This window comes from Marmota marmota, unplaced genomic scaffold (assembly GCF_001458135.2).
Source record: "Marmota marmota marmota unplaced genomic scaffold, marMar, whole genome shotgun sequence".
Classification (NCBI taxonomy): Eukaryota; Metazoa; Chordata; class Mammalia; order Rodentia; family Sciuridae; genus Marmota; species Marmota marmota.
Window position 1 is genome coordinate 16,743,062 of NW_026000101.1, and position 14,996 is coordinate 16,758,057.

The 14,996-nt window shown below is 49.4% G+C and overlaps 2 protein-coding genes across 2 annotated transcripts; both read right to left on the minus strand.

The window, feature by feature from the left end:
* Positions 1-3,696: 3,696 nt before the first annotated feature.
* Spaar (small regulatory polypeptide of amino acid response) lies at positions 3,697-4,783 on the minus strand. The gene has a single exon (XM_048783388.1). It carries the CDS (start codon positions 4,781-4,783, stop codon positions 4,601-4,603), a length of 183 nt encoding a protein of 60 aa, XP_048639345.1. The 3' UTR covers positions 3,697-4,600.
* On the minus strand, positions 3,697-8,718 carry Hrct1 (histidine rich carboxyl terminus 1). Its single transcript, XM_015492332.2, has one exon. It carries the CDS (start codon positions 8,626-8,628, stop codon positions 8,251-8,253), a length of 378 nt encoding a protein of 125 aa, XP_015347818.1. The 5' UTR covers positions 8,629-8,718; the 3' UTR covers positions 3,697-8,250.
* Positions 8,719-14,996: the final 6,278 nt, after the last annotated feature.

Sequence of the window (14,996 nt, forward strand, 5' to 3'; positions counted from 1 at the left end):
TGGGGCTGAAGGTCTCTGTGTCTCCAACTGTATCTGCCTTTCCAAGTGTCAGGTCCTTGAAATGGGGACCTGGCGGAACACAATGAACCTTTTCTACTCCTTGGAACAAGTGATTTCCTTTAAGGAAGGCACTTTTCCGGAAAACATGTTATTCCAAGGCTTCCTGATTCCAGAATCCAGTATGTCCCAGAAAGAAATACACGCTGGTTTCAGAGTCAGGGAATAAGGAGAAAGAGCAAGGTGGGGTGCCTCTTCCTCCACCGCTTCCGACAGCTGGGTTTCAAGGATCTTCATGCTCAGACCTCCTCCAGACACAGCAAAACGGGATTCCCGGGATTCCCGTCTCCTCTGTACAATCCAGAAATGGAGGCCCAGCAAGTCAGTAGGAGTGGGAAGGCAAGGACTAGCCCTTTCCCCTATGTGCATGGGGGCTGGGATGGAACCCAGCAGTTCCCCCATCCCTTCACCCAGGGGTGGAGCTGAAAGGGAAACCCCATTGTGAAAGGAAGCAAGACTTGCTGGGGAGAAGCACAGTGTGACCTCTGCAGGCGCAAAGACTTAGGAACACCTCCACTTAGCTGGCCCAGGACTGAAGTCTGTTCACCTCAGCATGTGTTCCATCTTTAGGGGAGGCCTTTGGGGCTGCCCATGAGAACCACAAGTTACAAAGACCCTTTTGTTCTGCACAGTCAGAAATACAGATGGGGACAGGTGTCAGCAGGGGTTCTGCTCAGGTAACCCTGGGGCAATCAGACCCCTGGGTTCCCCTCTTCCTGAAGAGACCCAGTGCTGAGCATTTCCTTGATGCAGACGCCAGGTGTGGAGGAAAACAGTGTGGCGGCTCAGTCCCTTCACTGGGAAAATGGAGATGGTGGGGTTGCTGATGGTACACTATATACAGAAAGCAGCACAGAGCCTGCTGCATAGAAGACCAACAGAAGCGGCAGCCCCAGTGGACTGAATGGAGAGAAAACACTAGATTTGGAAACTGGGGCTCCTGGGTTGAAGAATGGCTCTGCCCCAGATTTCCAGCATGACCTTGAGCAACTGCTTCCTTCAATGCCACCAGATAAATAACCGTCTTGGCTGGTATTTTGGTGACAGCCTATCTTGTCCTTGCTGCCTCCCTCCCTCGGGATGGTGGGGAGAGGCCTCTCTTTCCCAGAAGGGCAGCTTCCTGCTGGCCTTGTGCTGAGCCTCCTCTCTCTCCTCACATGGTGGGCTGCACTGGGGAGAAAGGCACTCCACATACTCCGCACACACACACCACACACGTATCACACACATACACCACACCACACACATCACACCCTCGACGTATGTACATACTACACACATCACATGCCACAACATGCACACCTCATTCGCATTACACACCCCCCCCAACTGTGTGGTGGTTCACCTCACTCCACTCACCAAGGTCTTTGTCAACCCTCCTCTTGCTGGATCCAGGCACCTCTTCTCCATGCTCACCCTCCTCAGCGCCCTGCTCCCTTCACCCAGCTTACTCACCCTTGCAGAACTCCTCTCTCCCCATAGGGTTGCCAGATTAAAAAAGCAGGAAGCTTGAGTCTCAGACAAGAATAACATTTTACTCTACTTATGACCTACATATTGCATGAGACACATTTATACCCATAATTATTCATCATCTATCTGAAATTCCAATTTAACTGGATATCCTGCCTTTTTATTTGCTAAATCTGGCAACCTTGTTTTCCCGAATCTCTGCTCCCACACACTCCACACCTTCCTGTCCCTTCTCTAATTGCTCCTCCTCAGTCCTTCCCTTTATCAGCCTGGCCCAGGGTGGTGGCCTTGAGCACCTTCTCTTCCTCAACCCTTGCTCTTCTGGGACAGTTCCTCTGGTCCTGGGACCCATCTCCACTTGGGACTCGCCTTGCCAGAGTCCTCCAGGACCTCATCTCCAGCTCCTGATGCAGAAGCCACCCATCCCCTGAGCAGCAGCATGTGGCAATGATCTTGTGCGTGCCTGGACACTGTACATGCTCAGCCTGACAAGTAAGACTGTCTCTTTGCCACTTTTACCCTTCATTGCCTGGAAACACGCTGCCCGAATGCAGCAAAAAGTGCTTCCCAGAGGAGCTGGCTGTGATCCAGACTCATCTCCTTGTGCTGGCCAGGCTGAGCCACTGATTCCCTGCACCACATGTTCTGTGAACAGACACTTTCCCCCAATTTCTGCTTGTTGAAATCCCTTCTCTTCCAGACCAGCCCAAGGGCATTGTCCTCCCAGCTCTCCGGGGTTCTCCCAGCTCTCTCCGAATCTGCTGCCTCATCCAGGAGTACACCAAGTACTGGATCACGCCTGATCAACTCCCACCTTCTCTGTGCGGTGCCTGGCCACAGTCAGTACTCAGTCAGAGTTCATGGAATGAAGGAGTGAGTGACTGAACAGGTGGGTGAGTGATGGAATGAATGAATAAATGGGAAAGTGAGGCAGTAAGGCCCAAGGAGAAGATAGCTGGGAGGGTAGATGGATAGGGGGTCCAACGTGAGGTTGGGTGACTGGGAAAATGGATGAGTGTGTGGGTAGATGGAATAAGTGGATGGGTGGGGAGGTAGGTAAATGGACAGGCTGGGGAATAGATCAGTGGATAGATGAGCAAATGAACATGAGGAGCCTCCAGGCTTGACGGACTGCCCATCCCCTGCAGAGGGAGGCCAGGCTCCCCTGCCACTATGTAGCAGTCCTGTCACTCTAATCTGGAGACCCTCCCTGGCCTGACCTGGTGAGGGTTGTGAGTACGCAGCACAGACACAGTCCCCTGAGCCTGGAAGGTGGGACCTGGCTCCAGCTAATGAGTGCCTGCCTGAAACAGAACTGACTCTGCTTGAGGGCAGGGGAGGACAAGGCCACTTCTTCTCCCCTCTGAGACCCTGAACAGCCATTTCTGTCCACTGGAGGCTCCTGTACCCAGATATTCTATTGTGCTTGGATGTGCTCACCCACCTCTGACCTGTCCAGGTGCCTCTGGGAAGAGGACCCTTCCAAGTTCCTGTGGCACTGCATTGCCCAGGTCCTCTTTCAAGGAAGGATTTCCTTCTGACAGCAATATTAGGATCTGGAGATATTAGGATACATCTGGGGGATATTAGGAACCTGCCTCACGATGTGAGTTTTTTTCTCTACCCTCTCCTGCTGCTGCCCCGTTCCCCACACAGGTGTTCATCCCTAACAGACATCTTGCCCTCAGACTCCGTCTCAGTGTTCACTCACGGAGAACACAACCTGCAACAACTGCCTCAACTCCATCTCCAGAGCTCTCTGAAGTTGGCTCCTTTCCACACACACCTAGGAAGGCCCTGCTTGAGGCCTATAGTGTCCAGAGGGACTAAGACATGGTCCCAGGAGCTCTTGTCTCTGGACTGAGCTCTCTCTTCCCTGGGTTCACCAGATCCCATCCCTTCACCCATCCCCCTCCACCAGCCTGACCCTGCCTGTACCCTTCACCCCACCCACCACCATCACTTGGCACCTCCCGGCTCCAAGCCTCTCTCAGCCTTTCCTGTGGCATTCATGTGGCAACAGCAGCCTGTCTGGACACTATTATGAGCCAGAGCCCCCCCCTCAGCCTCAGTCCTGCTCCCCTGAACAGGCAGACCCTGGGAGAGTCACCCATTCGGTGATAGAGCAGATATATGAGAAGGCTCAGAATTTTGCACCTTTCAAACTTGACTTTTTAACTGTGGCACAGCATTTATTCTGTGGGCAGAAGAACAGATTTTCTGTTAACAAAAACTGAATATCCATTTGTGATGAAAACAAGAGCTTTGTTACATGCCCTGAATGTAACATAACATTTTAACTTTTTTGAAATTATCTTTCAGTTCATGATTTTCCTACATTCCTAAGTGACAGCAAGTCACTCACATTCTCTAAGAATAGAAGTGACCTGTTAGAATATAGCAGTAAAGTCTGGTTCAGAATGTGTTTGAAAGCCATCTTTCTGGCTTTCCTGTTAATAAAACATCTTGTACTTTCTGTGACTCTTATTTTCTCTTCTGTGGTTTTCCAAACCAGATTTGGAAAGACCCGTAAAAGGATATGTATTCTCATTATAAAATAAATCACTTGTTCCAGGAAGTAGCTCTTTGATTTAGGAGCTAATTTCAGGCATCTGGCCACAGTATGCAAAAATACTCCACAGCAGAACACAAAAGAATTGGTTTCTCAAAACGTCCACTTGGGGATGCTTCCTCTGGTGGCAATAGCACTAGTTTTACAGGCACCTTGTTGTGATATTTTCCAGCCATTGTACATTAGCAGAGCTGGCCCACCACACATGGTGTCTGCTCATGCCTCCTGAGATGGCTTCTGGGTCCCCATCCTGAGGGTAAGGCTCAGCTGAGCCCTCAGGGCTCTGAGTTGACTCCCACTGGCTCCCAACAAGGCGTAGCAGCCCAAAATTGAAGGAGATGGAAAGTTGGTGGGATTCAGTAGGGGAAGGACAGGATGCAGGAACATCAGGGAAGACTTGTTGAGGGGGCAAGTGGGTCTGACCCACCAGCAGAGCAAATCCTGAGAGACTGTAAGGCCTCAAATGACGGTCCAGAAGTCCCGGGTACTCGGCATTGACTAGGCTTGGGGACCTGAGAAGAGAGAAGCCTCCTGGCGAAATGTGGCCACTGTGAAGCTGTGGCCAGGGCCTCCCTGAGGATCCTGAGTCTTTGAGTCATAGCTGAAGCAGCAGAGGATACAAGTGATGGCCACTGTGAACACAAACAGTACCGCCACCACCCCAATCACTGCTGACTCCATGGCCTGCACTGGCAGCTGACACGCTGAGCAACATGCGTGGTCTCCGAGCCCCAGCTCCCCATCCAAAACAGGGGGCTCTTGGTGGTCAGAGGTACTCTGTGCTCAGCTGGCTGCTCCTCACGTGTCTTCTAAGATACTGGTCTGAGGCTCTGGGTTGTGTCACCAGATGCTGCTGGGGTCTCCAATGATCTCTATTTTCTATGCCTCCGGCCTGGCTTTCAAGAGCTGTCTGTGGTCAACTCTGCCGGCAGCTTCTAGAAGACATGCACTCCCAGGAGATGTGGGCACAAGACTCCCTGGACATGGAGCCAGGTGGGGAGGAGGGGCAGAAGACATCACTTAAAGGGAGCCAGGCCAGCTGGGGCCTTCTGGTGGTGCCTGTGGATTTCAGAGGGATTGTACACTCAGGCAAAAAACAAAATACTCCCCCTCCAGGGGATCCAGGAGGATTCTGGCACCTCCCCTGCAGAGACCTTGGGCCAGTTCTTGGATCCATCTCTTGGCTGCCTCCCCGATCCCTGGCCCTAGCCTGGGGGCAGGGACACAGGTAGGCAGGAAAGCAAGTGCCAGCTCTGGGCAAGGCTGGGGGTGGGGCGGGGCGAGGTGGGGAGCATTCACAAGGCACTGCAGGTGCCAGGGCGGATGGTCTCCTTCTCTGAATGAGGCCCAGAAAGTACAGCACAGACAGGACAGGGCGTCTCCTGTTCCTTCGGGAACATGCTAAAGGGCTCCCTCACCCTGGTTCCAGGAGAAACCCTCCTCTGCCATCTTGCCCAGTCCTCTTTTCTGCCAGCCCAGACTTGGGTGCTGTGAAGACTTACCCTGTGCTCCCAGAGGGCCAGCCCTGGCTGTACCTGTGCTGTGGCCTCCTCTCCTGGTGGTCGCCCCCCCAGGGCCGTGACGCAGCTCCCTGGATGCTACAGAGTTGGTCCTGCTTGGAAATTGGCTCCAAGATGTCTGAGCAGCTGTGAGTACTTCCTGAATCCCTTCCTCCAATTGTGAGTGAGGGCCCAGGACCCACAGTGGCCACCCACTCAGTGACAGCACTTACCCCGCCCCCACACTCCCTGTGCCATTCCACTCTGCCCCCTGCTGGAGGTCAAGGGAATGAGCCCGGCCTAGGCCACTCCTTCCCCAGAAGGGAGTCCCTCCTGGCCCTCATTTTACATCAACACTCCTGAGACCTCACCACTTCCAGAAAGGAGTCTGGGTCATCAGCCCCTTACCCATATTCTGAGAAATGGACTAGTGGGAAGCAATAATTCTGAGTGTCTCATGGACTCTTCACAGCAGCATGTACAGTGACATCGCCTCCATTTTTCAGATGCTGATAGTCACAGAGCTGGAGTGTCCTGCTTAAGGCCTGTTGCTAGTTAGTAGCAGTAACCACAGCACTGAACGGCCTTTCCTGCAGTCCCATCTCAGTGTTCTTTCTGTGTACTATAAATACCTGATTCTGCCATTTATGGATCAGGGTACGAAGGTTCAGAGAAGGCAAGGAGCTGACCCAAAAATCACACAGCCTGGAACTTTTTCAATTTCTCTAAGGACAAAAAGAGCTTTAGTATTGCGTTGGGAAACTGCCTATGCACATCTTCTAAGTTAATTGGACAATCTGGATTCTGGGCTCCTTTTCCAGAGGAAGCCAGACACCTCAGATTATTTGTCTTAACTGGGGCAACCAACAGCAGAGAATAGGGAACATAACGCATTGATCCCTGGCGCTTGCAGTTTCTGATAGAATCCCCGATATCAACTAGTTAGTTTGGCAGATAGGGGCATAAGGAACTGTGTTTCAAGCTTGATTTTGTTTTTTGTTTGTTTGTTTTTGGCTTCTTGTTTGCCTGTTCTTCCCAGGTACATATAGTTATAGGCCACCTGCAGTAGGTGTCAGTGTTTCTGCATTTTTAATCTGGACATTTGCCTAGTCCTGTTATCTTTTGCCTCCAATAGGTTCCCTTTTTCATCTCCAAGATTTGGGGGAGAACTCTTAACCTTCTTTGATTTATCCATAAAATCTGTGGAGAAGCTGCAGAAAAGGGCCGGGCCCAAGGGGGCCAGACCCTGAGGGGGCTGTGGCAGGAGCCAGGTGGGGGACTGACCTGGACTAAGGCAGAGCTTGGGGGAAGGAGAAGGGGAGGTGGATTGGACAGACCCTACAGAGAGTCATCAACAATCCGTGGGACCTATGGTCCATTTTCGCATCCCAGAACTCTCTCATGTGACTGTCACTATGAATCTGCCTCCCTCCCTCACACTTTGTCACTCCTCATCCAGCCTCACAGAGAATCCTCTGGGAAACAGAAGGAAAGAGGACATTCTATTCCAGTGAGTCACCAGGCCCTCACTTTCTGGCCTGTTCTCCATCCCCTCCCCCGCTGGCCTTCTCCCTGCGCTTCCTCCCCAGCTCCAGGGCACAGGATGAAGTCCTCAGAACAAGAGTCCCTTCTTCTCTGTGGAGTCCACCAGCTGCTCATAGAGCATTTGGGTACATGCTTCTGGGCTTTAGCAGAGGGAATCCCATTTTAAGGAAGAGGAAACTGAGGCCCAGATGAGGCAAGCACTCTCCTAAGGCCACCCAGCCCCCCAGTTTAAATAGTGCCACTCCCTCCCAGTTCTGCTGCCATAGCAGGCACCTGGGGACAGGCTAGCTGGAGACTTCAGCTTGACCAGTTACCAAGAAAACCCTGAATCCAACATGGCCTGTGGGCCCCAGAGCTCAGTCTGCCCTGGACATGGACTGGAAATAGTCCTGGAGGTAGAGCCCAAGGGGCCAGTTGAGGCAGCCTCAACTCTTCTCTCTCTGAGACCCTGGACAGCCCACAGAAGGCCAGAGTCCTGCAGATGTGCACAGGGCCCTGTCTGGGCAGGGTTTTGTGCAAACACTGAATCTTCCCTCAGAGCTCAGACGGGGCGCACTCCTCCCCACTTCCCAGCTAGCCTCTGAGCCCCAGTTTCCCATCTAAGGTCCCAGGGCAAGGCAGACATGGCCTGGTGGCTCCCTCCCATCCCCCACCATCATGCTGGAATCCAGAGATGCACAAAAGCTTCTTAGTGGCTTTATTTCATACAAGGCACTGATGAATTGAGTCTGCAGCCTCCTCCAAGCCAAAGTGCATTCTCAGGGGCTCTCCAGCTACGCGCCTGCCAGAGGCCCACAGTTGCCTAAGGAAAGTCAAATGAGCACTTTGCCTCCACCTGCCCTCTGGCTCTACCAGGCACCCTTGTTATGACACAAAATGGGGTGTCCAGCCAACCCTGCTCTCCACTCCTGAATCCTAAATGGCCACCTCAGGTGGTCCTCAAGTTCTCTGTGCACAGTAAAGGGGAGCATAGCATGTAAATGAAGCCCAAGCAGTGCCCTCCCATTCACCCAGAGACACATCCTTCCATATGGAGACATCAGGGTCCACTCATCCTTGGGCTGGGTGACAGGGCAGGGCAGGGAGCACTGCCATCCACAGGCGTCAGCGGCAGCCTCTGTGGGCATGGTGGAGGTGGTGAGGAGAGTGGTGCAGGTGATGGTGCTGGAGGTGGAGCTGGTGGTGGTGGTTGTGGTGATGGAGGCCCACACGGGGCCCCTGATTCACATGGCCGGGGTGGTGGTGATGATGATGATGTTGATGAATGTTTCCCAGAGGGCCCCGGCCCTGGAAGAGCCAACGCTGGGCTCGCCGGGCTCTCCTGACTCTGCGTTCTCCTCCAGCTGGAAGGTTCCTCTCCATGTCATGGTCCTGTGGTTCGTGGAAAAGGCAGATGGCCAGTAGCAGCAGCAGCAGCAGAATAGACACAGCAGCACCTATGATCCAACCCACAGGGGCCTTGCTCTCCAGGAGGCCGAGCATCTGGGAGCTAGATGGTCCCTCTCCACTCAGTGGCTTCAAGCTGCTTCCTCCCCTTCAGCAGCCTCTGCTCAGTCTCACAGTCATTGAACTTTGTCCCAGCTCCTGTGGACTGGAAAACAGCCAGGGAATGTGGGCGAGGCCTGTTTGGACTGGAGCTGCCGGCTAAGGGTGAGGCCAGGGAGCCGTTAACTTTGGGGAGGCCAGGCAGGGAGGTTGGGTGAAGACAGAGGAGCTGTCAGACTGGGTGTCCTTGAGAGAGCTGCTCAAGTCTAAGGGTAAGAGGTCAATGTCTGCTCCCCTCCTGCCACCTGGCCAAGTGACCAGTGGAGACAGTATAGCACAAAAATTAAGACCACACCACAAGCTAAGCAGGAGATGGAGACGTAGCTAGAAGTAGAACACTGGCCTAGCATGCATAAGCCCCTGAGTTCAACTCCCAGCAGTGCAAAACAAACAAACAAAACTGGGTGGAGGATTTTGGAACCACACAAATCACAAGCTCTATGATTGTGCCCAAATTACTTAAGCTACTCTCAAATTACTGAAGTGCCTTGGTTTCTTCATCTGTAAAATGGTCTAAGCTGTAATAATAGCATTTACCTCTTAGGGTTTCCTGAGGATCAAAGGAGTTAAGACCTATAAAGAACTTAAATAGTTTCTGACATGTTTGCCACTGATAATATTGCAGTCGGATTTGGGTTAAATTACTTGGGAGACTTTGTGTTGGGTGCAGAGCAGGCTGAACTGTGTTGTCTGCAGGGCAGGCTGAACAGATGTTGGCTGCAAGATAGCCCACGCACTCAAACCCCCCTCTATCTGGTCCTCTATCACCTGTTTGCCTCAAGTCTGAACATTCAACCCTGCTTAAGGCTGAACACTTAACCCCCCTTGGGCCAACAAGGCAGCTTGCAGACCCAGAGGCCCTATTAGATTTGGGCTATAAAAACTCCCTCCTGCCAGGCCCCCCTCTCTCTTGCTCTTTCACTCTTGCTCTCTCTCTCTTGCTCTTTATCTTTCTTACGCGCGCTCTCTGTCTCTCTCTTGCTCTTGCTCTCTCCCTGTTCATCTCTTCTCTTTTCTCTCTCTCTCTTTCCTTCTTTCTTTTCTCTTTGTTGCACTGCTGCAATAAAGATCTTTTGGTTGCTCCGAGTGTTGTGGTCACTTTCCTTTCACTTTGCATCTAAGAATGTGAATTCCTGTCCTGCAGCCCACAAGTCCTTCACCACTAAGAGTCAGTGAGTTATCCCGAGCTCTGTGAGCTTCAGGAACTCCATGAGGCCTACAGGCAGATCTTCATCATCAGAGTCTGGGAAGCAAGAGAATCAGCTGTCAGCCCAGGGTTTCTGGGAGGCAGAAAGGAGACTGCTGAGCCCAGACAGGCCAGGCCCCAGTCCAGCCTCCTGGTTCCCAGACCAATAGCCTCAATGGGCCAGCCTCCCTGCCATGCAGCCAAACTATGGATGCCACCCTGCCTAGTGGAGGATTTAGACAGTGAACAGGATATGAACAGTCCTGGCTCTCTCCCCTTCCTAGTCCTGAATCCCTTCTGTTCATCACAGCCAAGCACTGGTCCTGTCCTGCTCACGGCCTAGGGACAGGTGCTCATTCTCCCTCTGGATAATCTTTCCTGCTAAGGGCCTGTTGGGCCTTTTGGGCTTTTGCTCACATGCAGTGGCCTCCCCAAAGCCTTAGCTCTGCATCTGGATCCCCAGGGGCCCACCAGGCAGAGTCCCAGCTGAAGGAGCTCTAAGTTCCACCCAGTGAGTGCTCATGTCCCTGCCACTGGGAGGAATGTTTACAGAAGCCACAAAGCTGGCACTGAGCTCTGCAGCAACTCCACCCTGTGACCTCAAAGGTCTTCCCCTGACCCAGCCTGTTTGTCCTCTGTAAAGTTCCCAGGGCAAGAGATGCCTCCCTGGACTCCTCTATCTCTGACCTACATCTGAGCCATTCTCTCTCAGGGAGGGCCTCAAACCCTAAGTGAAAACCCCAGTAGATGAAAAGCCTACACATTTCTTTCAGGCAAATTGGGCTCAGGGGGCAGCACGTTTAATGAGTCCTGAGCTTCTCTGGCCCCCAGGAGAAGCCACTTGAACTTTTAATGATGCTGGAATTAAGTACTCCTTCTGCAGACTTCTGGGGCCCTGGGAGTCACCTGCCTTCCCTTGGAACACATTACAGAGGGAATCTGCTATGAGGAGGAGGAGAATGTCAAACAGGAGGAACTTTCCTCTTTAGAATTTCTCCAGAGAGACTCTCACTCCACCCCAGCCAGGAGGAGGGCAGGGCCCTGAAATCTGCATACTTTAAGAATTTCATCAGCAATGAAGGCGCCTGGGGAATCACCCAGCCCCAGCCCGCACAGAGAGATGGAAGAATTGAGGCCACAGAAGGGAAAGGACCTGCCTGCATTCTCCTGCTGTGTGGCCAGTCAATACAGCAGGCCATCAAGAGAGCCCAATTCATGTGAGGGGCTGTCCAGAGTGAGTGTGATCCACTGGGAACCTTCCAGAGATAATGAGAAGATGACATGTGATGTGGGTGAGCCAGAGTTGGGCAGGAACTAAGAGGGTAACCCCCACATACATACACATATGCACAACATCTGTTTTCTGAGATGCAAGTTCACTTCCCATCTGGCGGTCTCCAGACTTCAGAAGTGACGAACCTTCATGGAAGCCTGACTAGGTACAGAACTTGCAGGACTAATGTCTAGATAGGTTTCAACTAGGAAGTCCCAGTCTCAGTCCCAGTCTCAGAAAAGCTATCCTGCGGCCATGTCATTGTATTTGTCTCCCAGGACGGGGTCTTTCTCCTACAGTGTTTTTCTAAATTATCTAGGCTGGCTTTGAACTTGTGATCCTCCTGCCTCAGCCTCCTGATTATCTAGGATCACAGGTATGTGTCACGGGGCCCGGCTAGCCTTTTGAAACTCATATTATTTTACCTCAATCCCATAGTTTCCAGGGAGCCCAAACTTATGCATGTACTTGTCTGCATGTGAAGTCTTATAACAATGACATAGCTCTGTGGGAACTTGTGCCACTGATAATTGTACTCATATGTCCTCATGTACGTATGCACACGTGTGTACATATTGCAGAAAAGCTCACAAACCTGTGATCATACCCGTGGCAGGTGGCTTTGGTTGTCCAGCAATAGCAACCACATTGTTTTCACTAATTGGTGGCACCACCTAGTGGTGACACTGTAAATAAATTACTCTTGTATTCAGATCTATAAAATTTTAGTATCTTGATTTTTGTTGATAGATCACAAATTGAACCCATGTACTTAACTCCTTTCCATTCCAGACTACCACTGAAATGGCAAAATAAATGGAAGTAAGAAAATACTATTTCACACGGAAATCAGTGAGTGGCATTACTGACCTGGAAAAAGAAAATTCTATAAAATATGATGCATGAGAACCGGGTTGATAGCTGTATAAAGGAAGGGCATTTGGGAAGTTGTGGAAGGTGTGCCCCAGCAGGGCCTATCTAAAGCCCTAGACAGCCAGGACTAGGAACAAGGGAGAGCGGGGTTCAGGCAGAAAACAAATTGAGTGACCTTGAAAATTGCTCACAGAGAAGCTGGCCAAGGCTCAGCCCATTTTTTGGTTTGCACAGAAGAGCAGGGACACTGGCCAGCAGGTGCCTAATCTGGGAGCTCATGCCAGTTAGAAAAGAAAGACACTTTTCCAGTTAACCTTGGGCTGACCTGATATATTCTGAAAAGAAGTTGCCCAGCACAGCAACTCAGAAGCTCCCTACTCCACCCTGCTGCGCCTGGCCCCCAGTGATGGCCAAGTAAAGCTCCCAATCCCGAAAATGAGAACATACGCAGTCAGGTTTCTTTTCTTTCCATCTTGCCTGGAACCAACATGCTTGGAAATGATCTATATCGTCTTTTATAGAACCCATGTCTTTTATTAGAGCTTTATAGTTATATATAGTAGTTGGATTCATCCCAACAAACTCATACATGCATGGAAATCCATTCCAGTTCACGGTCTTCCTGCTTTTCCCTCCCCTAGAACCTGTTTTAAAGCTTAATACCCAGCAAACATGGATTGACTCCCTCCATAAAGTGAGCAAATAGAGAAAAATGACTAAACCAATGAAAAAAGAGACAAGTTATTCTATCTTCATTACCAGAATTACTAGAATCTAAGAAACTATGAAACAGTCAAATTCCCTCATCTATCTTCTAAATAAGATTTCAAAGGTCAAACTATATGCAAAATATGGAAAATATGTAAAAACAGGAAATTCACTTTTAGATTAGGAAACAAATCAGAAACAACTGTTTTAAGAGTCCTTCCTCATAACTTGAGGGGGGGTGGCATTAAAAGAGAAAGAAAGAGAAAAAAAACAAAGGTCCAGAAATCAAGAATACTTTTATAATAAACATTCCAGAAGCAAAAAACAGAGGCTGTGGAGAAATAGTCACTAAAGAAACAGAGCAAATGTCCTGACCTGAAGAAACTAGTCTTCGGGTCAAAAGATGCAATGAGTACCAAGAAAACTATTTGAACAGGTCAGATCATTTGAGTATAATCAGGCGAAATTTTAACAACACAAGAATAAAGAAAAGCAATGTGGTCTGGTCACCAGAGAAAACAGTTTGACAGATTCATATAAAACTAAATATAGTCTATCATATAATCCAGCAATTGCACTCCTTGGAATTTGCCCAAATGAGTTGAAAACTTAGGTCCACACAAAAACCTGTGCACAGAGGTTTATAGCAGATTTATTTATAATTGCCCAAACTTGGAAGCAACCAAGATGTTCTTCAGTAGGTGAATGGATGGATGATGGGTACATCTAGACAATGGAATGCTATTTGACGCTAACAAGAAAGCAGCTGTAAATTCGTGAAAAGACATGGAGGAAACTTAGATGTATATTACTAAGAGAAAGAAGCCAATCTGAAAAGACTACATACTGTATGATTCAAACTACATGACATTCTGGAAAAGGCAAAACTCCTGAGACAGTAAAAGAAAAGATCCATAGTTTCCAGGGCTTGAAGACAGGAAGGATGAATGTGTGGAACACAATAATTTTTAAGGTAGTAAAACTATTCTTAAGATATATAATGGTGGATAACTGTTGTCATACATTTGTCAAAACCTATAGAATGTATGCCACCAAGAAAAAACCCTAATGTAACCAGGTAATAATGTGTCAATGTGGGTTCATTAATTTGATCAAATATACTGCTGTGGTGTTGAGTGTTGATACAGGGGTCCGCTATGAGTATATGGGGCTAGGAGGTGTATGGGAAAAATCTCTGCAGCTTCCATTCCATTTTGCTATTCTAAAAAACAAAGCCATTTATTAAACTAAATGAGCTGATGCTTTTATTTTTACATTTTATGATACAAATGAAGACTGCACTTATTATTATTTTTATTATTATTTTTTTCCCCTCTTCTCCCCTCCAAAACTATCCTCTCGATAGGAAGGGGGAACAAGTCTTCCTTGCTGTGCTATTAGAAAACATCCAGAGTCACAGCACCATGACCACCTGATAAAGTAGAACAAATAACATAAAACCGGCCTAGAGAGCCTTCCCTCTGTCATCTGGCTGGCTGAGTGGGCACCATGGTGGGATGAGCAGGCAGTCAGTGGCATCCTTGGAAGCCTGGACACCATGGGCAGCCTCATTCCAGGAGCAGATCCCAACTGGCATCATCCTAGGTGGAGAAGGGCTTGTCATTGGCATCATGGAAGAGACTTCCATATGGGGTTTTGGCATCATGGCAGAGCAAGGAGGACCCGGGAGAACCAGGGGAGGTGGGTTCACCTCCCCTGCCAGAGAAGGGGCTGAGAATGGAGTAAGAGGTGTCTTTCCTTGTAAAATGCAGCAGTTATTTTGTCCATCACACTCTGAGTGAAGCCTACTTTTTAAAAAAGAAATAAGGATAAAGAGTCAGGCACAGTGGCACACACTTGTAATCCCAGCGGCTTGTGAGGCTAAGGCAGGAGGATCGCGAGTTTCAAAGCCAGCCTCAGAAAAAGCGAGAAGCTAAGCAACTCAGTGAGACCCTGTCTCTAAATAAAATACAAAATAGGGCTGGTGGAGTGCCTCTGAGTGCAATCCCCAGTACCATTAAAAAAAAAAAAAAAAAAGATAAAAAACAGCTTAAGCTATTTCAAAGAATTTTTAAAATTCCTTTTTTAAAATTTATATAATTTACTAATAAAATTAGCAAAATCCAAAATCCATACCTGACAATCATTGCACAAAGCACTACACACAAATCTCAAAATTCTAATAATTACTATATGTATATCCCTAGCAGAATTTAAGAGACGAGTATTCCACAAACAAGTAAAGTTTATTCTAAAAATATGAGG

Coding starts and splice junctions, on each gene's coding strand:
- Spaar (XM_048783388.1), bottom strand. CDS start 4,783: ATGGAGTCAGCAGTGATTGGGGTGGTGGCGGTACTGTTTGTGTTCACA.
- Hrct1 (XM_015492332.2), bottom strand. CDS start 8,628: ATGCTCGGCCTCCTGGAGAGCAAGGCCCCTGTGGGTTGGATCATAGGT.